The following is a 25,374-nucleotide window of genomic DNA, read 5'->3' as shown; positions in this document are numbered from 1 at the left end:
GGGTTCCCAGAGAAGTCTTTTTTTCCACTTAGGGCTGCAGACCTCAACGTGTTGCAAAACATGTGGTCTAGATTCTGGGAAGCCACGTGCGTCACTTCTAGGCAACCACCCCCTAAAAATCAACAGACAGTGGGATGAAAGCAGAGGAAAATTGAAAACCATTTTTCCAAAGAAGTTCTGTCTGCATCAGCTCTAGGGCTTTCTGAATCTGCCTCATGGAACAGATTCTTCTTGAGACAGAGGAGAAGCAGCCCCATACTGCAGATCCAACTCTCTGCTGCTACAACATAGCCTGCTACCTTTGCAGCATCACAGACTGGAGGCAGGCAGGGACTCCTGGAGGCCATCTGGTCCAATCCTCTGCTCCAGCAGGGCCACCCAGAGCTGCGTCCAGGACCACAGCCAGGTGACTTCTGAAGATCTCCAAAGACAGGGACTCAATTTTGGGCAGCCTGTGCCACTGCTCCGACACCTGTGCAGCACAGATGTGCTTCCTGATGTTCAGAGGGAGCCTCCTGTATTCCAGTTTGTGCCCACTGCTTCTTGTCCTGTACCTGGGCACCACTGACAAGAGCCTGGCTTCGTCCTCTTGGCATCATCCTTGTCACTCCCAGCTCTCTCAGCCTTTCCTCATAGCAGAGCTGCCCCAATCCCTCGAGCATCTTCATGGCCCTTCGCTGGGCTTGCTGCTGTAGCTCCATCTCATGTATTGGGGACCCCTGTATTTTTCTTACCAAGAACTCACCAGAAATTGTACACATTACAGGCACTCTGGACCTGCTCCTTCCTTCAGCCCAGGCAGTCTGACAACTGCTCTGACAACTCTTTTAACTGGGTATTTTTCTACCAGCTTCTTCACTGTGATTCAACAAAGTACAGCTGACACAGCAAGGAGAAGCAAAGGAAAAGGAGTGCTTGCCCCCTATTTACTGCATGGCTTATAGAAAAATTGACCAGAACTTATCCAGGTTGGAGAACATGTCCTCCAAGGGAAAGATATTTTAGGTGAAAATGGATACAACTTTTTATTTTAGACAAATCAGATACAATAGATGCCTGGAAAACACCTGTGAGACATTCCTTTGGACAAAATCCTTAAGGCCGTAGCTTTAGGAGAACTACTAGAATGACTGTGAAATAAAGCAGCAATATTTCTTATGCTGAATCAACATCTGTGTTTAGGAATACTTGGACCAATGCTTATGAATGGACAAGTCCCTTTAAAAAGTGATGACGCTGGTAACTATGGTTTTATAGCTAGTTGAATAATATACTAAGCTTCCCACTTCTTTATTTCCCTGTTGCCCTGCCATTAGCTGCCTTATCCAATCTTCCATGCAGAAGCAGAAGAAAGGAGCACAGTCAGGGGACACAATCCTAACCTACTCAAACCGAGCAGCACAGAAACCATTTTAGCTGCCTTGAAGCCAACTTACAATCCTGGCTGCAGCTGAGTGCTCTTTATCTCTCTTGTTTCTTGAAAGTTACCCACAAATGTGGAACGGGAGATAGAACCCATGAAACTTATCAAGAGTAAACGGCAGCTGAGCACCTTCCTCTCGAGAACAACTTTCTTTACTCACCTAAACTGTGGCCATTTTTTGTGTAGAAGCAGGTATTGTTGATGAGGTTGACACAGCAACCGATGACATCTCCAGTTGTGAACGTAGGGCCATAGGGTTGTCCTGTCCCCGAGGAACAGAAGGAGTGCCCATCATCACCATGGTACCCATAAGAATGCTTATCCCATCCTAAAGAAAGACAAAAGACTGTGTCAACAATGAAGGCACGTCAACAGTGAAGAACAACATGGCAACTATCAGCTTCCAGGACACAATTTTTTCACATTTAGAAGTGCCCAGTATAACTGATGACTACCGTGTTTTAAATCGACATGGATTGACACAGACTGTGCCAAACTGAAGCAGAAGCACAAGGAGCTCTGACCATCTCCTGACCTTACGCAACCTACAAGAGAGAAGGCAACAGGGGACCACAGAACCTGTTAAATGTGGAGCAGCATTTGGTAAATGGACTACAGAAGAAATGAAACAACTCCGGGCTGGAATCACAGAGTAATTGAATCACAGAATGGTTGGGTCAGAAGGGACCTCAAAGTCCATCCAGTTCCAACCCCTGCCACAAGCTGGTTGTCTCCCACCAGACCAGAATGCCCAGGGCTCCATCCATGGGCTTGGGCACCTCCTGGGATAGGCACCTCCTTGGGCACCTCTGATGATGATCTGGCATCATCAGAGGACTCCACACACTCATGGCTTCTCAGGAAAAATGTGAATTATTCAGTGGATGTCCAGAGCTTCCAGTTCATTGCACCACAGTTCAGTAATGCCAAGAGAAAAGTCATGGAATGGAGCAAGACTGAAACACGGACTTCAGGGCAAAGTCTGGGAGTGAAACTCTGTGACAGAGTCCTAGCAAACCACAGCCTAGAAATGGTGAATGATTCCCCATTAAGTCCCAAACACACACAGGGATAGACAGACATCCCAGCTCCCAGGAGTGGCTCCAAGCAAGCTGTGACACCAGCACCAGTCCTGTGTAATGTCCTCCTAAAGGACAAGGACAGCAGCACCCTCAGTAAGCTCAAAACCAGCCAAACAAGGCTGCCAAAAACAAAGCAGGGAGTTATACAGGCTCTAGAGTTAACTGCCAAAATCCCCCTGCTGACTCCTTCCAGTAAAAATCTCATTCAAATATTAACACAGCTCCTTTCCGCTCTCTTACATTTTCCCTGTTGTTGATTCACTACTTGAGTCTCTTTGAACACAGAGCTGTTAATTGCGTGTAAATTCATGATCTCTCAATGAAACGGTTTGTGAATGTCAGCTGGTAACTCTGCTCAGTTTATCTCCTAAGCCACTTCATCATACAATCTAAACACAAACTTCTAATCCTGCACACGACTTTGCAGCACTGAAGCAGTCAGATGCTCACATATCCATGCTACGCACTGGATAAGGCTAAGTTTGTTGGTATGTATTGCATCAGCACCTGGAAAAAAAGCTTGACATGAAACATCCTGGTTTGATAGTCACTAATAGAACCACAGACTCATTAAGGTTGGAAAAGGCCTTCAAGACCATGAGTCCCACCCATCACCACCAATACTACAATTAAGGAAATCTTGTCCATTCAGCATGCTGCTAATGATATACAGGGTTAATTTCTTCAAGTCAGATGTTGTCTAGTGCTGAATTTGGACCTAACACAACAAGACGTGCATTAAATCTGTCAGCCTTAGCAAGTCAGTTTTCTCTGAGGGTTGTTAGAGTTAAGGTAGTTTGGTTTGGTCATGGTTGGACCCGATGATCTTTAAGGTCTTTCCCAATCTAAGCAATTCTGTGATTCTATGATTCCACTCATTATAAACATAGATGTGTGGCACTAATTACGTGCCTGACCCTGAGTTATTTATTAACCAAATAACGTATCAGCATTTCTAAAGTACTGTCCAGACTCACCATCAGGGTAATGATGTGCAGGTTATTCCAGCACTGGCTGGAATTCTGGAGCTCCCTGCCATTCTAACTTAAAATAACCATCAGCACTTCCAATACTTGTAGGTCAAAGCTATTTGGGCCCCACTGATCTAAACAGCACCTTCAGATGTCTGGCATTCTCTCTGACTACCAGCAGATGGGGAATAACTCACCACATGCATGTTTTCAATGCATCCTCTGCCTTCACTCCAGCAGTATTTGCTGAGAACTCGGACTTTTCTGCATCACTTACAATTTACTACTGCCACCTAGTAAGAAGTCCATGGCATTACAAGCAATTCTTGAGTTCCTCTCACTCGAGAGCATCTTCCTTTACAACGCTAACACTTCAAAAAGGGCTGAATGAGGCTTACCAGATGATTTCACCACACTTAACTCTGCAGATCCTCTTGGCAGTCTAACCTTGTACTACCCTTACTGAAGCATTTCCAGAAGTTACTGTTGTGACCCAGCAGGCAGAGATGAGATTTTATCCACACATTCTTCAAAAGAATGGCCATACAGGACATTGGGTCGACCAGGATCCTGTTCAATTGGGATCCTGTTCAACGTGTGGTTGCCTGTGAGACAGCACAACACAGGACATGAAGTATCATGCTCTTACTGAACGCCTCCCAGCTGTGTGCAGCACAGACACACAGAGCCAGATGGAAACTCTGTTCAGTTGGTGCTCCTCAAAGGATTTTCTTTCTATGGGATTCTCCAGTCCTCCTACAAGCATGCATAAATACTCACAATATCCACAGAAGCGCACAGGGAGGAGTTTCACAGCATGACTGCAAGCTGTGTGAATCCAGCCTCCTCCTGTTTGAATCTGGCACCCTGCAGTTCTTGCACTGGAGAAGATGGCAAACCATGTATTCATCTCCAGAATACACATTATTGTATAGGCTTCTACAAAATCCTTCATAATTACCCATTTCCAGGCTAGCGAGTCCTTGTCTTTATAGCTATTCCCTGCACTTCTAACCATCATCATCTGGACCTTTCCCAGATTTACAGTGTTGCTTTCCAGAACGGAGATGCAGGTGCATCACACGCAAGGGAGGTGGGTTGCAGTTGTTTTCTGTACCGTCCCCTGTGAGTTAATCCCAGCATTTTCCCCTTTATTATCCTTTCGACCACTGATGTTTCCATGAAGCCTTTTTTTTTTATGCAGCCTTTTTATTGTGTAACCTAAAGGCTCACGCTGAGTCCTAACTGCATCATCACTCCTGCCTGTGAAGGGACGATGCTGCTCTGTCACTGTGCCCACCCTGCAGGGCCATCTCTCGTGGCTCCTCTCCAGCACCTTTCACCTTGCTGCCCATAGCAACTCGGCGTCCTTCACAAAGTGCCTCCTCACTGCTCCATCACTTCTTCCAAGTCATTTCCGAACACTCCTGGCAGCTCTGCCAAGCCCAACCCTATGGCCACCACCTCCAACACCAAAAACCATTCACCCCATCCCTTTCCTCACTTTCAAACAACTCAGAATCCCCACTGGCTCATCTCCCCTCAGCCTCCCCACCTCACTAAGGGAACTTCCCAGAGGCCTTTTAACTTCCAAGACAAAGACAGCAACCCAAGGGCCATATCCACGTGCCTGCTGGCTCCCCTTCCCAAAACTCACGTCCTGTTTCTTCATGCACTCATTACATCTGCCCTTCAGTAGAACTCCAAATGCACCTGCCCACACCAGACACTGAGGTTCTCACACCCTGTGTTCCCTCACTCTTCTGGAGCCCTGAACAAGAGATGTAACACTTTCTCATGCAGAAGTCATTGAATAGTAGAAGTCATGCTAGCTGCTGTTTCACGAAGCTCCTCCTGAATAAAACAGATGGAACAGTCTTTCCTTCTAGGAAACCACCTCAGGTTTCACATACTGAAAAGAAACCAAAGCAAGGCAGCCTTCGTACATGACAGGCAGCCTGGGCAAAAGCCCAACTCTGGCAGGCTAGCAGATGCTTTAACCTGCACAGCTCGTGCACTGCCCTCAACATCGGGATTCAAATCAGAGAGCTCTCTATCAGCACTGCCTTATCTTGATCAAAATCACCATTTGCTGCTCCAGAGCCCCGTGCCTTGCACAGAGACAGGGAAGACAGATGGGACAGTCATCTCATGCAAAGGCAATGCTGTGGGAACTAATGCACTATAGTACAGCTACATCTTATTCTTCCATGAAGTAGATCAGGGACCCCCAGAGGGTCATTACATCAAAAAATCCTAACTCCAAAATCTAGTGAGCCGGTGTGGTTGGAAGGTTCAATTAGCACAGCTGTTAAGGTTGGCTATTAGGAACAATTTCTTCTTGAAAAGAGTGGTGAGGTTTGCACAGTTGGCCAGGGAAGGGAGTCACCATCCCTGGAGGTGTCCCAGAGCTGTGAGGATGTGGCAATAAGGGACATGGTGATGATGAGTCAACAGCTGGACTTGATGATCTTGCTGGTCTTTTCCAACCTTAATGATTCCATGCTCACAGCTAGGGACTGAAGCACACAGCAACAGGCCATATATATGTCACAGAGGAAAACGGTGATGAATGCTGTAATGTAAATGACCAAGAGCAATATTTTAATCACCCCTTTGCTGACCAGATCCTCTTTCCATGCAGAACGCAGAGAGGAATGCAAACTGATGACAATCCCCGTGTGCATCAAGCTTTGAATGTGCCAGACTGGCCAGTGGGCACAAAATAACTGGGAAGGCAACATTCATGGGCATCTGTGCAGAGCTCTCCTCTGATGCCGTGCCAAAGGGCAGGTCTGCAAGGCCTAATAATCATGGAAAAAGGGCTGTTTCAATAAGGCACATCTTGACACCTCTGCCTCCCCCTACTCTGCCATCTGTCATCACTAAAAGGACTGCAGACAGACAGACTGACTTCACCACTGACATGTGGACTTCATTCCAGGGGAGAAACGTGTTCCACGAGGTTTATACCACACATTCATGGTAACCTGTAGCTGGTGCAGAGCTGCTACAAAGGGCAGGGCCTTAAAGAGATTCTCCAGCAATCTGACCTGTCATCAGGAAACCTGAGACATCTTAAGAGGTAAGCGATGCTGGAGAAATACACACTGGGCCACACAAAGAAAAGACAGGAGTTCCTCAGAGAAGCTGAAATGAGATGTGTGAACAGAGGGGTTGTGTCCATAGGGCCCTCTGTAAACTTGGAGGTTGGTTCTTCAGGACAGACTTGGGTGACTGCTCTGCACAGAACCTCTGCAGCATCTTCCAAATGTTACCTGCACCTATTTTCTTTCTTTGTAGCTGGGGCAGACAAGAATTTATGCCAACACAGTGAAATAAACCAAAAAATAACATCAACAAGACTTAGTGAGTACAAAGCACAGCAGAAGGAGATGCACAAACCTTGCTTGGGGACTGGAGGCAGCTACAGAGCCTGACTGCTGTACCATCTTGCAGTGTAGTTCACTGTGCCAGTGGATGTGCTTTGGTGTCTGTTAGCCCATGCCAGCAAAAGCATAATTTTGCCACTAGCAAAGGGAAGGTTGTGCTCTTGCAGTGTTGGAAGTCAAATGCTTCAAGAAGAGCCTGTTGCCCAAGAAACATCTGTGGTGCTGCAGCATCTCAGCTGTAGTTCAATTTTACAATGCCTTATAAAGTTGCATAAACACAGATGCTTGGGTGAGACCAATAGTATAGCTTTGCTTTTCTTCACTCGACCATGCTCAAGAATCAAAGCAACTGTTACTGTTGCAACACATCCTTGTGCTTCAAAATTCTGACAGCTAAAACATTTGCTCAGTAGCCACAGCAACTTGTGCTATAGATTTAGGGTGGTGGGGACATAGCATGCGTGGTCCTGGCTTCATGTTTGGGAAGGTGCAGTCACAACACCAGGACAGGAGCAGGGAGCAGAATGGTCAGCATCCAAGCACCGTCCTGGCAGAGCTTCCATCTGCCCAGAAAAAAAACAGGGGAAAAAACATAACCCCCAAACCCACTTACCTGGGGGCAAAAAGAAATGAAGGAGCCCATGCTAGGAGCACCCCAGCTTTTTATCCATGCACCTCCTTTCCCATAACAGCTTCCACTTCTGCAAGGCAGCCAAATGACTTCAAATGTAGCACCATGGGATTGGTGCTTATGCAGACACTAAAAACACTTTGCCCCATTGAGGACAAACTTCTCAAGGCAGTGATTGTATGTGGTCAGGTCCTCAGTGTGTGGTTCTTACAGAGCAACACTGGGTGATGCTTATCAGAGACTGCATGGCTTTTGGCAGGGTTGGGGAGGTTTGGCTCAGGGACCATTTTGTGGTTTTGAATCGAGTATTTTCACTTGAAATTGAGAGGCAGACAAAGACTGGACCAAATCTCAATGGCAGAAAGCCTGAACTGTGGCAAGAATCCAAAGGAAAAAAAAACCACAACACCTACCCCACATCAACAGGGAGCAGCAAGAAAAGGACAAAGCGACCCAGAGATCAAACAGAGTCTAAGACAGACAGGCAAAAGCTCTGCATGGGAGTCTAGGACTTACAACAAACTGTTCCATCCATCACAATGTGCACAAGCACAAAGTAACACTACATTTTCCTTTTTAACATAATTGACCTTGCATGACAATTCGTAGACCAGATCCTCGACTCCTACCATTTGGCAGCCACTAGATATTAACTAAGCTTCAAAACAACATCAAACCACAGCTGATGCTTAATTAAATAAATTGACACAACCCACTGACTCATAGAGAGAGAAAAACAAAACCATAAGCCTCCGGATGGCTGCAACATGGGCCATACCTAGTCAACAAGAATGTTCTGTTCCACCTGCCCCAAAGACTTGTTAATGAATCCACTGCACTATGACTTAGCATGCAGCTTACCACAGAACACAATAACCAAGATAAAATCCTACTTCCTTAAATGAATAAAGATGGCAAGTCTTCCTGACTTACAAGTTTGATGGATCAGAGAACTGCAATGGATTGAACGCCTTCTGCCAGCATCAAAACATGATCTAGTCTTCCCTATGCCAGAGAGGGCCAAGGCATACCACAAGCCACTTATACAGCATAATTAAAGCCTGATTACTAAACAGGTTGGTTTATCTACAAAGGCAGGGCTCAAAAAGCTCTCTGGTACAGTCACTGTGTACTGCACCCACTGTGCTCCCTGACACTGCACTGGGAAGCAGAGGTGGAAGCACATGGGTCAAGTTGTCCAAAACAACACAGGACAGATGAAAAAAATGTTAGGAGTTTTGCCATTGATTATGAAGTGGCAGGGGCAAAGAACCAGCTGGATACAGCAGCTTTTATCACATACATAGGCTTCAAATCTCATCACACTACATTATTCATATTTGTATTCATATGCTGACCTACAGCAGATAGGCAGGAGCACCTTCATAAAATACTAAGGCGCCTTCAGAAAAAGTAACAGGCATGGTTAATGCACAGTGATGGGCTAAAGCAGGCTGGATGGGCACTGAGCACCTGATGGAGCTGAGGGTGTCTCTGTTCATTGCAGGGGGTTGGACAAGACGGCCTTCAAGGATCATCTTCCAATTCAAACCCTACTGTGAGTCCACAACGAAAAGCCATCTTACAGAGACACTGAGGCAGAGCAGGTGAATGATTCAGCCAAAAACAATATTAGAGCTCAGCTGGGAATGCAGGCAGGTAGCACTCTGCTACTACTAAATAATTCCCTAAAAAGGTATTTAGAGAGATAAGAAAATAACAAAAGAAATATGTATACAAACACAAAACTTCATTGAGAGGGACTTCTTCCACAAGAGCAGGACTTCATGATGGCAAGGGCTGAAATAAGCCCTTCTAGATCAGAAACTGAGGTTCCTTAAGTACCTTTCACATCAATTAATGTAAAGTAATAAGGTTTTCAGAGGAGGATTGTATTTATTCACCCATCTGAGGTTGCAGGGAAATCTAGCTTTGTGCTGATATTATCTTTTATCTGAGAGGCTCATATAATAAGTACAGCCACTATAAAGACCTTTTTATCAGTAAAACCATCAGTACTGGTTACAAAGGGCTGATAATGGCTTTAAAATAACTACAGCAAATGAAAGAGCAGTCATTAACATTGCAGGTTACAAATAATGTAAGTGGTGTCTGCACTGCTAGCCAACTCACTGCTGCTACAGTAGCTGGGTGTTGGAATGAGGTGGTCTTGGAGGTCGCTTCCAACCCACAGCCATGCTATGATTCTATGAGCTCAGCTGTTGTTCTGCCTCCTCACCCCCAAACCGAAGACCTCTATGCCCAAAAATCAACCTAAGTACAAAGATCAGATCAAAAAGGGAAGGGCAGGAAAGGAAAAAAGTGGAACAGCACCACTACATAATGCTGACCCAATGGCTGGCAGGGATTTTCATGGCTGAACAGAGGGCCACCCATACAAGTAAACATGAACCAAGGCAGGTCTGAAGGGGGAAAAGGGAGTAACTTCCTACAAACCTAATTTCATGTAAATAGCTATAAAACCAACCGTGAGATTAAATCTAACCTAAATTCAGAAGGTTATTTACCCTCACTCTGCGGCTCAGGAGCTGTTTTTGTTATGCTCCTGCTCTGAACACAGCTGATAGGGAGGACGCAGCCATCACCCTGCAGACACTGGTGCCCACTATCAGCTCTCTGCAGGAGCCTCGTGTTTCAAACATGTCCCACCTAGACAAGTTGTATGCAAGATAACCTGGCCATGGGGCACACCGACTGCACAGAGCACAGGAAGGCTGGGTGAGGCTGGATGTGGGCAGCTGGGCAGCTGTTTGGTGACCTGCACATAGCAGGGGGTTGAAATGAGTTGATCATTGTGGTCCTTTCCAACCCAGGCCATTCCATGATTCTATGAGTTAAGCAGTGATAGGTCATATCATGATCCTCGACTGCAGATGCAGCCGTGGTTCATTTAAAATTTGGGCACATGCAATTGTGAGAGGAGACTAAAAAAGCAGCACCATAAATAGAATAAACAGAAAACGAGCGTTTCTCAGATGACTTTCCTATGATGAAACTGTATACAGGCTGAATGCACAAAATTGATTCCATATGAAAAATATCCTTACACCAAAAGTACTCAAAAGCTCAAGTTCCTTTTGTTTTATTGTAAGACGTACAACTTTCTCATCCATTTCTTTAGTGGTCTTAAAGAAAAAAACCCTCAAAGCTGTTTTCTAAGTAGCACGTGGTGCAGCACAGGAGTAGATTTGGAGAAAGCCAACAGGCTTCAGCCAGTCTCCAGACACCACGTCTCCCCTTTTTTATAATGGGGATGGCAGTATTGGAAACACTGCTCCATCCCTGGAGATGCAAGAGGCCAGGTTGGATGAGGCTCTGAGAAGCCTGATCTGGTGTGTGATTTAGTGTTTGGCAATGCTGTCTATAGCAGGGCATTGGATCTAGATGATCTGTGAGGTCCCTTGTAAGCCAAGCCATTCTATGACTCTACTCCTACCTTCTATTACTTAGCCCTGGGTGGTGTGCATTAACTGTGATTCTAGAGAGCATCTTTCAGTTCAGGTTAGAAGAAAGAACAGTAGCACAGCTGAAGATGTGAATCAAAGCACAGCACGTGGTGACAACCAGGAAATTCACCTCCCAAATACAGCCCAGTTCCAGCACAGGTCTCACTCAGGCAAACTGAAGAAGGCTGTAGCTTACAAAGACCAAGCCTCTGTGCAATGCACATCTTTTTGCTTAATATCCAGCACAGTTTTAAGCCAATAGTTTTCACTGGTCTGGATGAGATCCTTCCAAAAAGTCCCCATGTACAAAAGGATTGCTAGCTCCAGAGAGGAACTGACACACTGACCCACTTTGCTTTCATTTCTTCCATTACACAGCACCAAAACTTGCTACCAACCCTTTAAGATGTTGAAAGTAAATTATTTTTTCAGGTCAAAGCCTAGTTAAGTTAGCAGCAGCAAAAAGTGATGTTTTTGGAGCAGTTCTCAAGCTGCTTTGCCTTCTCAGCTCCTACAGCCACCAAAGAACTTAAGGAGAGGCAGAGGCAGATAGAAAGTAAAGAGCTGCGGGCAGGCAGCCAGGCTCACCCCAGCCCCAGTGCCAGCCTGCAGTCACTGGGATGTGCCTTCTGAAAACCCATCTGCTACGAGCTGGGTAGCTGTGCACCTCTAATTAAAGCTTTCGGCACACATCTTAGGTGAGTGCAGTATTTGTTGCTATCAAAAATAATCTCAGACTGCTGTTACCCACGCATTTCTGCAGAATAAAGCTTCGCAGAGGAGTTGTTTCAACATGCACTACCTGCGTGTTCAACTGGGTCACAGACCAGATCCGAGTTAATAATAACCTTAAAATCAAGCAGTGCCCCCCACGCTGTATTATTAACCCAATTACACGGTCCAGTTCTCCTGCAGCCCCACAAACTGGTCTGCTAGCATAAATGAGAGGGTGATGGAGACGGACTGACACAGCCAGCCTAAGGAACACATACGTAACTGAGTCCTGGGGTGCTCAGTCTGGGTCTCAGATAATTATACTGAGCAAATAAAGTTCTTGAGAAGTCCAATTTGTTCACAGCCAGCAAGAGGAAAGGTTTAAATACAGAGCAGCAAGCCCAGTTGGGCCATACACCCAACCTGCACCGAGCAACTCCAGCAGGACATGGTATAGACAGCATGGCAATTATCAACCCAACAGAGTAATCTGAGAGATTCTCACTGCCATAACATGCATGACACTGAGCAAAGCACTGATTTTGTTACAGCTTTGGTTAAATTTCTCCAGTAACCACTGGAGTTTTATCTTAAAACTCTATCAAAATACTCAAAGGTTTCTATGGTGCTTAGCAAAGAAGAGGACTCAACAAAGTAGAAAAAATAAAGAGGTAAGAAAAAGGGAACAATGAGCAGTGATTATGTACAAGCAAGTACTCAGAACCCTTCCAGGCAATCAGGAGGCTTCCTTCAGCCATTCTGCAATAATCTGAGTAGTTTGGTGTAAACTCTCCATGAAGAACCACAACGTTGAGGTAAACTGAACTTCCCCAGGCTTCTTTACAGCATTAAGCCTTCCTAATGGATAATAACTGAGGGGAGGAACAGATACCAGCTATGAGTAACTTATGTTAGAGAACAACAACTCTTCCTGTACTGGAAATGGGGAGGAAGAGGCAAATCTATGGACTGAAGCCAACAGAGCTGGGAAGAGTGCTGCAATCCAGGATGTGCTACAGAAGTTAAATTTACTACAGAGACAATAAATGCATTTTTATATAAGACTTTAGTAAGACATCATACGAAAATCCTACGTACCACTTTGGCCAGCTATTTTTAAGGATAGTTCTAGAAAAGCTTTGCAACAGAACTTATACCATAAGGTATTTTAAGACATTGCTTGATCAGCTGCATAAATCCTTAAATAAACTTAACAGAAATTACTTAGAAAAATCAAGCTGGGTATCCAAAATGCTGGCTTAGCCAAGAGGATTTGAAAGCACACTGAATCACTATTTGTTTGCCATAAAGCAGTCATGTATTTAACCCCACGCTTTCAGGCTTTGGCTGGTTGCTCTAGAAGCCAAGAGGCAGGGTCCTTCTCACCCCATGTAACCACCAGGCCTTTCCTGTCCCCTTCCCCATTTTCTGCTTAAGCCTTAGAGACTGTGAAAGCTTAGCAAGCGTTTTCCGTTGTCTTGTTTGCAGCATGGGTTAAGAGATGCTTCCTAGACTTGCTCTGAATTTTAACATTTTCCTTTACTGTAAGGACAAGGACTGCTTGGTGTATCCAGAGTTAATAAAAGATAAAAACAGCTGCTGCAAATCAAGAGAACACGACAAACAGGGACAAGACAAAGAGCCACAGATGCTTCATCTAGAGAAAAACCCACAAAGCGGTGACAGAGGTCTCCAGGCACACACCCACAAAGGTGTAAGAAATTAACTGTTCTCCACCTCCACACGTGAGCGAAGAGCAAGGGACTTCTAACCACACAGGATATTTAATGCAGTCATCAGGAAAGGCTCTCCAACACAAGGATGGCATTGGAGGAGGTTGCCAGGAAAGTACTGAAAGACTGGTTTAGACATGCAGCTGTCAGGCAGGACTGATGGCTAACTGAATTAGCTTCTTATCAAAAGACGTGGTGAGGTCCCATCTTCTATAATTACTCCACTTACCACTGGGATTTGTGCCCTTTTGCACACATCCTTCATTTGTCACAGGAAGCAAGGACCCAAAGCGAAAGCTAATTAAAAAAAAAAACACAGGTTCTCTAGGACACATTGAAAAGCTCAGATGGGATGACAACCCCAAGGAAAAAAATGCCAAGAAGGAACCTCTGGAGCTCTCTAGCCAAACTTCCTGCTGATAGCAGGCACAATTGTCAAATTAGACCATTAGAGCACTGTCCTGATGAGGTTTGAAAATCTCCATGGTGGAGCCTCTATGGTAATCTGTACCCAACTCTGACCAGGAACAGTACCTTCTTTATTTCCCACAACAGTTTCCTTTCCTGCAGCTGGTGCCCATTGCCTCCCTTCCTTCCCAAGAACAGCCTAGGGCTGCGTTATCTCCAGGGTCCTTACAGGGAGTGAAAGGCTGCTACTGGATCCCTTCTCAAGCTCAAAAAGCCCAGTTCCAACTTCTCACCAGTTCCTACAGCACAATTTGCCCAGCCTCTCCCCTCTGAAGAGAGCACACCTGCATGAAAAACCTTTGCCAATCGCCCTGGGGAAGAAGCCGACACTTCTTTCATCTCATAGGAAGGAACAGAAAGACAACAGGCTCCTCCAATGCTTCATTCCCCTGCTTCATTTTCTCTGCTAACACGCGAGACAATCTGAGAAGAAATAAAAAGTCCTGCCTACAAACATCAAGAGAAACCTACTGGCAAGGGAGGAATGCAAAGCAAACGATCTCCAAATGAAATCCAGATGGACAGCCCACCCGTCAGGTTGGTGGCTTATGGAGGTGAAGTGATGGAGAGGGCATTTATTTTGCTGAACAATGGCACAGCACAGCTGGACAAACTGCTTCGGTTGTTGCTGATCTGGCTTAAGGTATTACAATCCCAGAAACCAAATCTAGTACAAAGCAAGCCTCTGCACTTCAAATTGTGCTGTTTTGACTGCACACCAACTCAAGTCTATTAAACACCCTCGAATTTGAAAGCCTGTTCTTCTAACAGGGAGTCTGAATCAAACAAGTAATGAATAAGCCAAGCAGCATCTTTCAATTATACAAGTATGGTAAAAAAATAATCAAAAGGTTTCATAAAACAAAGCAGTGGTGAGCAGCACTGCAATCAACAAGTGCAGTAGTGCACAGCAAGGCAAGTCAATTACTGAGCAGAGCTGTGAAGCAGCTGCCCAGGAAGAGTCCCCATCCCTGGAGGTTCCCAGAGCCCTGGGGATGTGGGTGATGGACATGGTGGGATGGGTTGGGGTTGGGTTTCAGGATTTGAGGGGTCTTTTCCAGCCATAATGATTCTGTAATCCATAATGAATTCTGAAGGAGCCAGCCTGCAAGAAGCCCAACCTAGCAGAAAAGTGGAGTCCTGCCATGCCTGGCAGCAGCACTGACTGGGCAAAGGATGTGCCAAGTGCCAGAGGGTTTGTTCAAGGGGAAGGAGGACTGTGCAGCTGGGGGTATGGAGGAGACAGTATTGGGCTGCCCTCCTCCGATGACTGAGCTAGATCAGCTCCAACATGAAATTGCATCCTCAGATACCAAAGTGCTGAGCGCAAATGAAAAAAGCCACATTTCCAACCTGATGACTGAATTTCAAAGCAGAGCCTACAGAAACCTTGGAGGGGAGCAGGGAGAGGATGGACACCTTTTAAAAGCAGCCTGTTTCCAATGATGGGTAGCTGAAGGGAGTGTTTGCCTCGCCCCGGCCACACTTCCAACTCTCAGCCCAATGCTACCCCCATTAGCACCCAGTTGGGCTGAAGACAAAATAAACTTGGCATAATGCACAGATGTCCTGAGTTGGAACCTGATACGGCCCAAGTGTTTGTTTTCAGGAAGGGGAGTTTTGAGCCAGAAGCCAGGACCAATTTCCATACCAGGTTCTGGGCTCCTGAACCGTGTAATAGTCATGTCCTGCTTAGAGAAAGTTAATCTGTTAAAGCAGAAGTGAATTAAGAAAGTCTAAGGAGACAAACTTGGCAGGGTTTTTGGTCACAAAAAGTTAAAATTACGCTTTGACACAAAGCCAAGCCAAGACTCCAAGCCTATCAGTTCTTTATGAGCTCTTTCTTACTCTGTCTATAAAGAACCTGACAACAGCTAAGCATCACACATTTCTAACTTCAGTTATTTGAGCAATATACTGTAAAAATGAAATAAGGCTCATTCTCCCATAGCCAGGAAGACAATTACTGAGCTGCAGAACCACGCATTCATTCCATTTCATACAGATGGTAGGAGACTGATCTAACTTGCAGGATCCCTCCTGGCAACCTAATCTTCAAGTGTTAAAACAAACAACAGGTTCAGAGGATCAAATTTGTACAGTTCACTGCTAAATAAGCACTCTCTGAAGTCTCAAGTTCCCTTCACGTTTCTTTTTTTTTTTTTTCCTCCTACTCAAACAAAAGAATTCTGTATTCCACATTCATTGCATATGCTCTAGAAATAATAGTAGTTCACAGGCACTTTGAGTTAAACAAGCCACGAAAAACCTGCTCTTGTGGCTCTTAGACTTTAAGGTTGTTATCAGCAGTGCTTTGGTCAATTTGAGTCCTTGAAGGGAAACAAATCATAACAGATGTTGGCAGAGCTGTTCAAAAAGTTCAGTTTCAGGACAACACACCATGGCACCCAGGATGCATCTCCTCAGGTTAGTCTCTAAGGGTTTTATATCAACTGTTATAATCCTAGGAAAAAGAGAGCCAGAGCCCAATGAGCAACCTACAGGCCACACACAAGACAACACCATCCATCCTTCCAAGGTGCAAGCTAGGAGCCACATCTTGAACAGAACTTGTATCCTTCAAAGCCAAATAACTCCTCTCTCAAGCAGCCAAGCATCTCAACACTGGGACGAGAAAACTCATGCTTCATCCTATACATGCACACAGCTTACTTGGCTGGGAGGACTGGGGAGGAGACAGACAGGAGCCTGAAAACTGAGAAATCTATACTTGTTGATGCAGGATCATCTTGATCATCTTCCCTACTTATTTGCAACCAAGTGTCACTTGAGGAAACTGGAAGTGTGCTGACTTCCTCCTTCCCCGGTCAAGTTCTGAAGGAATAAAGACTTGTGACTCTATTCTCCCTCCAACGGCATATACTGAGCATCTGATACAAACTATTAGCAAATACAGTCTGCAGTAAGACACAAATTCTTCAAAGCAGCATGGGTGTCACTGAAACCGTTCTCCCAAAAATTGAGTTATCATAAAAGCATGGAATAACTTAAGGGAAGGGACCCTCAGAAGTCACCTGGTTCAATTCCTGCTCGAAGCAGGTCCAACTCAATCGGGTTGGATGAGACCACGTCCATCTGAGGCCTAAGTATCTCCAAGGCTGAAGGCTAAACAACCTCTGTGTGCAGGTCAGAAATTACCAGAGAGAAGAAACAAAGGATGGCTGTGGCCATCACAGACCAGCAGCAATTTAGGCTCGTCTCTGGCAGTGGCCAAAAGCAGACTCTCAAGATAGACAACGCAGTCATTTCATCACCCACTACAGCAGCAGATTTACAATTGAAACAGCATGCACCAGAAAACTGGCTACTCTCTGAAACCACCCAAGGATCCCATCACCTCTGTCCTTTCCCTCACCTGCAGTCTCCGTAGAAACTCAGCTTACAGAAACATTTCAGAGATCTGTAACAGAGCTGCAAAATCACCTATTTTGCTAACAGAACAGCCAGGTGTTTTGCTCCAACACTACAACAACACTGGGAACCATCTGCCATTCATTCTGTCACCTGAAGAACATTCCCTTTCTAACAAACATAGAAAGCTCTCAGTTTCAAACCCAACTGAAAGAATTCCTACCACGGAAGTTACGGCATTGATCCCAACGTAGAAATAAACAGTATGCAATTTATTACCTGAAAATGATAAACTAATATTGCAATTTTTTTTTTTTAATTTAACTAACCTGGAGGCTAAACTAAAAATATTAAGAAAAAAAAGAAAGCAACAATGTTATCTGGTCATAGCATTCTGTCATGTATTTCGAGCCTTTTGGTTGGAGGATGGAAAGAAGACAGGAGTGACTATGACAAGAAACTCCCAGATATAAGACACTCAATCACGGCATTTTATTAACAGAAACACACATTCATCAATTCATACATATGAATGATTTTAAATGAACATTTAACACAGACTGTAAGCTAAAAAAAAACACCTTGATAGCGACTTACCAGGAAGCCTGTTCATGTTGACACCTTGAGCAGAAAGTCCTATTCCCATATACCTTCCAAAAAAAGAATAAAAAGTACAGCATCAGTCAAGCTCAGAAAGGCCAAGACACAAGATTTCCCACAGCCTGGGGGAAAAACAACATAAGCAAATAAATTAAGGTAAGATTGTTGACTGTTGATTGTTATTCCCCCCAAGAAAGCCATTTTCTACCCATCCAACCCAAACCACATCTTTCATTTCATTGTCCAGTTACCCGGTACTCTCAGATCAGTCCACAGCTCTTGTGAATGAGCCTTTGTTTTTACGACTATTGTTAGTTTCATACCATCAGCAAAAATCATCATCTCACTATTAATTTCACTTCCAGGTTATTCATTAAGGTAGTAAACACCACAGGCTTAGTGCACATCTCTGCAGAGCATCCTCAGCCATGGGGATGAGAGGAAGCAGAGGCCATTCACTCCTCTGCCCCATTTCCTACCTGTTAACTAATCTAACCATCCAGACACGCAACATTATCCCCTATTTCCATTACCTTCCTTACAGATTCTTGGGGCTGAACCTGGTCAAACAGTGTTTGCAAATGCAATCAGCCTAATCTTAACCTACCTATGCATTCAACAGGTTTGTGAGGCACAGCCTTTCTCCAAGGCTCCTTCCCCAGTAGGTAATATTTATGCAAGTACCCATTTTGTTTCTTCTATTTCTGTTAATTTGCACGATCTGTAATTCTCTTAATATGCCCTGGAGCCACAGAAACAGCTGCCCTGCTCAGCTTATCTTTAACGAGCTTCACGTTTTTAGGTTACTGAGTCTGAAATTAACAGCTGACTGCGTGGCTCTTGTTCACATAAAGTTATAAATCTAAATAGGTTACAGCCAGTGTCCTACTCTTCTTTCGTAGCACCAGCTTTCTTTCTTCCACTGGTTTACCTGCTCCATAAAATATTAACCATGTCTAAAAATACTAGTCCTGATTTGTGCCCCAAAGTGACCTCAGCGGTCACAGGCACAGGTTGATGGTTGGACTACGTGATTTTATTGGTCTTTCCAACCTTAATGGTTCTATGATTTCTTCAAGGCCTGTGGGTTGAGTCCCACGCAGTAACCACTTTCCATTCTTGCCTTCACTGTCTCCACTATTGCCCTGATTGGCCCCAAAACACCCACCCAGCCACTCTCTCCTCAGTAAGACACAGGGAGAAGATTAAAAACTCATGGATCAAGGAGATCACTCACCAGTCACCATCACAGACAGAATAAATTCCACTTGAGGAAGATTTAGTTCAGGTTTTGTTGCCCTTCACGACCTTTCACCATCACAGGGACCACCAGCACCACCCCACACATCATTCAGATGCTTTGTGAACGTGGTGCCTTCCAGGCATCTCATAGTACCCATCCCCCTTCAGTTACAAACCCTGATCACCGAGTTGCTAATTACCCTATGGTTCACCCTTTCTTTTAGCTGATCCCCTGTCCAACCTGGGTCATCTTCAGAGCAGACTGACACATGGTCATCTTTCAATAAGGAGAATCCATGGCTGGAATTGCATATTTGGATTGAACTTTGACAAATAGGGCCACGGCAGCACCCAACTACAACCAAGAAACACCAACCCAGGTCCTCTAGCTCTAAGCATGTAGAAAACTACATAATTACACAAGCACCAGGAAAGTGTTAGCTTTTGATAAAGGAAATAACGAGAGGGCCACTGAATCTAGAAAAATTCCCCATGGGCTTTGGCAGCAGCCAGTTCAGGAGCAAAAGGTTTGAACTTCCTGACAACATTTAGGTCAAACAAATTTATCTTGGAAACTCTCCAGTTTCAGAGGACAGAATCCAGGACGTTTGGCTGAATCTCCCATTTCTCATTAGGAAGGATAAAAAGAGATTTGTGAGGGTTTCCAAAATACCTTGGTTATCCATAATCACATAGCAAATCTGATGTTCTCTGCAGAAGTGCTAAAAGCCCACTGCCTGTCTACAAAAAGAAGAGCTCAGAACACTCTGCTTGTTCAACAGAACACTGGATGCTCACAGTGGAGTTTGGACATAGAGCATGGAGGATCAAACGCTCTGAGTACTTTAGGGTTTGCACTGCTCTTAAGATAGGTGAAAGTTTAGTTACAAAACTAAACTCTGAATAGCCTATAATATGTCCTGAAGTAGAAAGCTCAATGGCAAAGACCAGTATTGCTTCAAGATCTACATAACCCAGACAGTGACAAGCTGAGACCTCTGGGAGTTCATTTCAAAGCCTAAATTTCCAAAGAACTGCAAAGATGAAAGCACCTCCTCTCCAAACTAGCTGCTCCTCAGCAACTCAGTGTAAACAGATAAAAACTGTAAATCTGAGGAGGGATACCATAACTGCTAGTACCTTTGTGCCACAGAGTCCAACTGGGAAGACACTGCTTGCTCTTTGGTCTATGAAGTCCAGGCAGTTCCTTTAAAAATGCAATTAAACAGTGATATGAAGGACAGCACAGTGGCAATTATCATCTAAGACAACAGCAGCTAGTCAACGTCCTGATGAAAAGTATCAGCAAATGACCACATTTTTTATTAATTGAGATCAATCGCTGGTGTCCATTTCCCTATTTGAGAACCCTTCTACTCAAGGCAGCAGTTGGACTTTCCAGCACCAACAACTACCACTGAACATGGGAAAAAACTAAGTGGCACCACAGGCAAAGTCCCACTGCTGGAACCCAGAGATGTTTTGGTTAAGGTCCTTCACCAGAAGATCTTAAAGAAATTATCTTGCTATAAAAAGAAAATCACCACATAGACTATTAACCTCACTGATAAAAGACCAGGGTTAAGAAAAACACCTGCAGAAACGCAGTCATGAGGTAAAGACAGCAGATTACAGGCTCCAAACCTATGGCCTCGAGACTCACCAAAGCCAAGAGATATGGGGGAGAGTAGGGTGGGGGAGCTAACAGAACATGATTAAACTGCACAATAAGGAAGTATTCCAACCAACCACATCCTGAGCTGTATTACTGTGAGTCCCGACCTCCCGGAGCTCACAGTATTTGGATGCTGCTCTCAGACTGAGTTTGGGTCGTCCTGAGTAGGGCCAGGGGTTGGACTAACTGATCCCTGTGGGCTCCTTCCTACTCTAGATGTTCTATGACTGCAATGGGAGATCTTACTGCTGTCTACAGAGGCAAAGGGCCCAGAAAAATACTGAATCTCCACCCTCAGAGAGGTTCAAAAACGTGACTGCATGCTGTTCTGAAGAAACAGATCTAACCGAAGTTCAGCCTGCTTTCAAGTGGGGATGAACTGGATGACCTACCAAGACCCTTTCCAGCCTAAATTATTCAATGGTACTTTAACTTCAAGACTATTTTGTTGACAGGCAGCAAACTGTTGCCTACAGAACATAATGCACAATATCAAGCAAGCTGCGAGAAGACAGGACTTTAATGCACACATGAACATCATGAGCTGATCTGATCCCATCAACTAACTGACCACAGCTTCCTCCTCCCTGGTCATCAAAGAGAATGAGTTATCCACAAAAAAAACCTTGTTCTTGTAGTTTCTACAGAACAATCCTGAACTCTCAAACAAAGAGTGCCATGATGACTCCTGCCAGGCATGCTGCCACAAGGACTTGGGCTCACGGTGTCCTGAACCTAGAGCTGACTTGAAGAAAAGCCACATGGAAGGCTCTGCTCTGATGTAGAGAGCTCAAGGATAACAGAAAGCACTGTGAGAAAGAGAAGAGGAAGTGCTGTGTTATCTCATTCATTGGGATCTCCATTAAAAAAAAAAAAGTATAGATTTCTTTTTCCTCTGAAATCAAAGCCTTTTTAAAGATCACATTCTGCAGCTCATGGCTTACCTACTTCATCCTCTTGATCTTGAACTCTTGAATGAAGACCACATAACCTCTAATGACTCCTTCCTGTGTTTTATTGACAAATAACATGATTGTGGTATTAACTCATCAACAGAAGCCAAATCATCCTTTAAATGCAGACTGAAGCAACCTGGCGTTTGGAAGCCTCTAAACATTCCTCCACAACAGACACATCTGCAAAGCAATTTATTTCTCTGCCATGGCCCTACCTTCTCATAGCCCTTCATAAGAAATTCTCCTGAATCATCTCCTGGCCTTACAGACTCTCTGGTCCGCCTCCTGTACCTGCTGTTTTGGAAGGGAAAAGCATTCTTTAACGTTTGACTTTGAGCCAAACACCCAGCAAGTCCTTCTGCTCAACGCTACGGTGCTTTTACACTTCAAGTTTGTTCTTTGCATTTTTCTCATCTAATAAAACTTCAAGCTTTGCTTGAAGTATCCCCTATCCTCTCTCACCCTCGTGTCTACTTGTGTCAACTGTATTCACTGTTCATTTTGAGTCATTCCTATTAGTTCATACCCATGTACTCTGATCCTCCAAGACGAAACCTGCTTGAAGAGCCTCCATGCCATCTGAAAGCATTTTACCTTTATGATTCCATCTTTTTAGTAACTTGTCTTAAAGAAGCCTCCTCAATTTTTACAGCATTCGTTGGCTCTGGTTGTTTCTTTTGGAGGAACATGAAAGAATTTGTGTTTGGGGGCCTTTTTAAAGTGCCCCTCAAGGGACGTTAAACACAAGTATTTCTATAATGTTTTAAAAACCATTTTCTGCACTGCTCAGAGCATGAGTCAGAATTACATCCTCTCATGAGTTCCCTGACTAACCTCTGTGCATCAGTCACTCACAGCATCTAAAAATTTCGTCTCACACTCCTGTGTGACACACACATGATCCATAAAGAACAAACTATTCCAAAGCTGTGTTTACAGCCTGCCAGGCACAATATGGAAGGTTTCTCCCTAGAGCTGCAAGGTGATCTCTTGCTTTTCATCGCCCACCTTCTTCAAGCATTGACAGCTCATACAGCATGTTAGCACTTCCATTCTCTTATTCCTCCTAAGTCTGGAACCCCCTGCTGCTGCAATTTTCCTTGCTACAAAGCAAACTTTGCTGTTTCAGTCTCTTTCCAACTGTGCACACTTGTAGCGAGGACCAGAGTCCACAGCTGAAGTTATTCTCCAGCTGTATATTGCTTCAGAGAGCAGTGAGAAGTGCCACCTCTGCCAATTGCTCAGGCCTCGACGAGTTGTGATTCAGAGTTCAAGGTCCCAAATTGTCTGGATACACAGCAAAAACACCATTAAGTCTGAACCATTAATAGCAGAGTGCTTGGCCCTGCCTCTGGCAGGCCTGAAAACACGCAGCAAGAACCTATGCAGGAGCAGGCTGCTTGGTTGCACCAGCAGAATGATCCAGCTTCACTGGTACCACAGCTGCAGCACTCTGATAGTGTCTCTTCTGTCCCCAGCTCTTGCTGGATAATGACACAAAGCAGTTGTAGCACTGCACCGTCACCATTATGGCTGCAATACTGAGCCAAGCGTTGGAAGCTAAGAAATAACAACCATCAAACTCAGATAAAATAGGTCATTTCCCACTTCACTTATCCTTGTATTTTCTATGCAGTTCCATCCTCCCTCTTTTCAGCATTACAGCAAATCCCGCTCACATAAACAAGGGCAAAATGTGTACAACAGTGTCTTTCCATTTTAGGACAAAACAGCTTTAAATTAAGACTGGAAGCTTGTATTTTTATAAGAAGTAAGTACTACAAACCCAGAAGTTCTAAATTTGAGATTACATTTCAATCTAGACACACAACATCACGGAAATCATGGAATCATAGAAAGGCTTGGGTTGGAAGGGACCTGAAAGATCATCCAGTTCCACCATCCAGCCATGGGCACAGATCAGAGTGCCAGGAACCCATCAAGCCTGGTCTTCAACGCCTCCAGGGATGGGGCATCCACAACAAAACATGAAGATGACCACAAGCCTTCCTGGTTCATAAAATGCTTCTCCTTACAATTAGAACAATCATTAACATAAGACTGTAATGACTGTAGAAGTGTACACACAATTTACAGACAATATAAAATATCTTGCTCAGCTTGCTGGATATCACCTCCACAGCCCACAGATTATATCCAGAACTTCACATTGTCACACACTTGATTGCTAGTTATTATTTCAGAAGATGCTAGCTAATTTGCTTTTCCCATCTCCTATCGATTAACACATCAGAAGTGATGGATGAAATGAGCTTTCAGACCTCCGAAGCCTCACATCATGAAACCCACTCTATTCTTGAAAATTAAGAGAGAAAAATTCATCTCCAGCACTAAAAGCATCAGTTGCCTCCTGAACTACTTGCAGACAAACTCAATATAGATGGGGCTCTGAGCATTGGTGGAGCTGTGGGTGTCCCTGCTCAATGCAGGCAGTGGGACTTCAAGGTCCCTTCCAACTCAAATGAATCGACTATTCTATGACCATTCATCCACTGCAGTCACTTTTTGAGGGACCCAAAGAGACTCGTAGAGGATGCACAGCTGGTGAGGCACTGATATGGCTGTACAGAATAAATGTCAGCAAAAAACAGCATCCACCTTCAAAAAAAGATCTCCTGAAACCACCTTCTCAGTAGCTGTTAGAGGATACTTCCACCTGCCCCCACACCACTCAGAAGCTTCAAAACTGCTCCAGCACTTATTCAGCAGATCAATTCCAAACAGAGCAGAAAGGCAGACAAAAATAAATGCAGACACATGCCAGTGATTCAACCAGGAGAACAGTTTTGTTTCCCCTCATCAGCAACTTGGGCAGTTACCATAGCACCAAACTCCTTCCAACTTCTATTGCACCTCAGCCCTGCCCTGTGGAAACCAATGGCTTTTTAGAAGTTAAATAGGCTCAACCAGCCAGGTTCAGCAACAAGTAATTTAAAAAAATCATTTAAAAAAACCCTCCCTGGAAGAGAGAGAGCGAGAAAAAGCCAAAGCAATGACTGTACCTCAACATCAACCAGTAACTCTTAGAAAAGACCTCACTCTGACCTGCTGAGTTGGCCAAGAAGCATTACGTGTTGTCACGGGCAGCCACAGAAGATGTTCCGTGGCAGTGACAATATTTCACTAATCCAAATTTAAACAAAATGATGTCCTGAGGAGGCTGCTCTTGGTGTTAGGCAGGGCACACTTTGGCATATTCATCCACTAATTCTAGAAGTAATGCTAATCCCTGCATCGTAGCTTGGTAGTCACTCTCCCACCTCGGTAGGAGTCTATCAGACAACCCAAGTCTGTGGTCAGAACATTTCATTTCTCTTCATTAGTACAGAAGCTCTTAGCAGACTGATTCAATACAGAATTTTAGCAGTAATCACACCATATAATTTTCATTCATTTTCTTAAACGGTTTTGACTTTTTGATACGTACAGTTTGGGCATTCATAGGCTGGTAATAATAATGAGTACCTTGAGTATTTCCCTAACCCTCGAGTTTTGCTTCATGTTGTTAAGTCCCTTTTTAGCCAACTCTTTGGATGCAGACTGGCCACCTGTGGCTCACTGCACACACACACACACACCACAGTGGCAAGTCTTTATCTGACACACAACCAGCAGAGGCCAGGCATC

At 44.5% G+C, this 25,374-nt stretch overlaps 1 protein-coding gene across 2 annotated transcripts in view; it reads right to left on the bottom strand.

Moving 5' to 3' along the window:
- The window catches only part of RANBP10 (RAN binding protein 10), a 54,510-nt gene that overhangs the window by 18,532 nt on the left and 10,604 nt on the right, over positions 1-25,374 (bottom strand). For both annotated transcript variants that reach the window (XM_042821274.1, XM_042821275.1), the window contains 2 exons: positions 17,851-17,903; positions 1,584-1,751 (listed from right to left, as the gene is read on the bottom strand). In XM_042821274.1, the coding sequence (XP_042677208.1) occupies positions 1,584-1,751; positions 17,851-17,903 (221 nt within the window). The remainder of the gene's footprint in view (positions 1-1,583; positions 1,752-17,850; positions 17,904-25,374) is intronic.

The sequence above is a fragment of the Centrocercus urophasianus genome, unplaced genomic scaffold (assembly GCF_019232065.1).
Source record: "Centrocercus urophasianus isolate 14NV4802_14NV808 unplaced genomic scaffold, USGS_Curo_1.0 seq_2, whole genome shotgun sequence".
NCBI lineage: Eukaryota > Metazoa > Chordata > Aves > Galliformes > Phasianidae > Centrocercus > Centrocercus urophasianus.
Note: the sequence above shows the minus strand (reverse complement) of the source record. Positions and strands in the feature narration are given on the sequence as shown.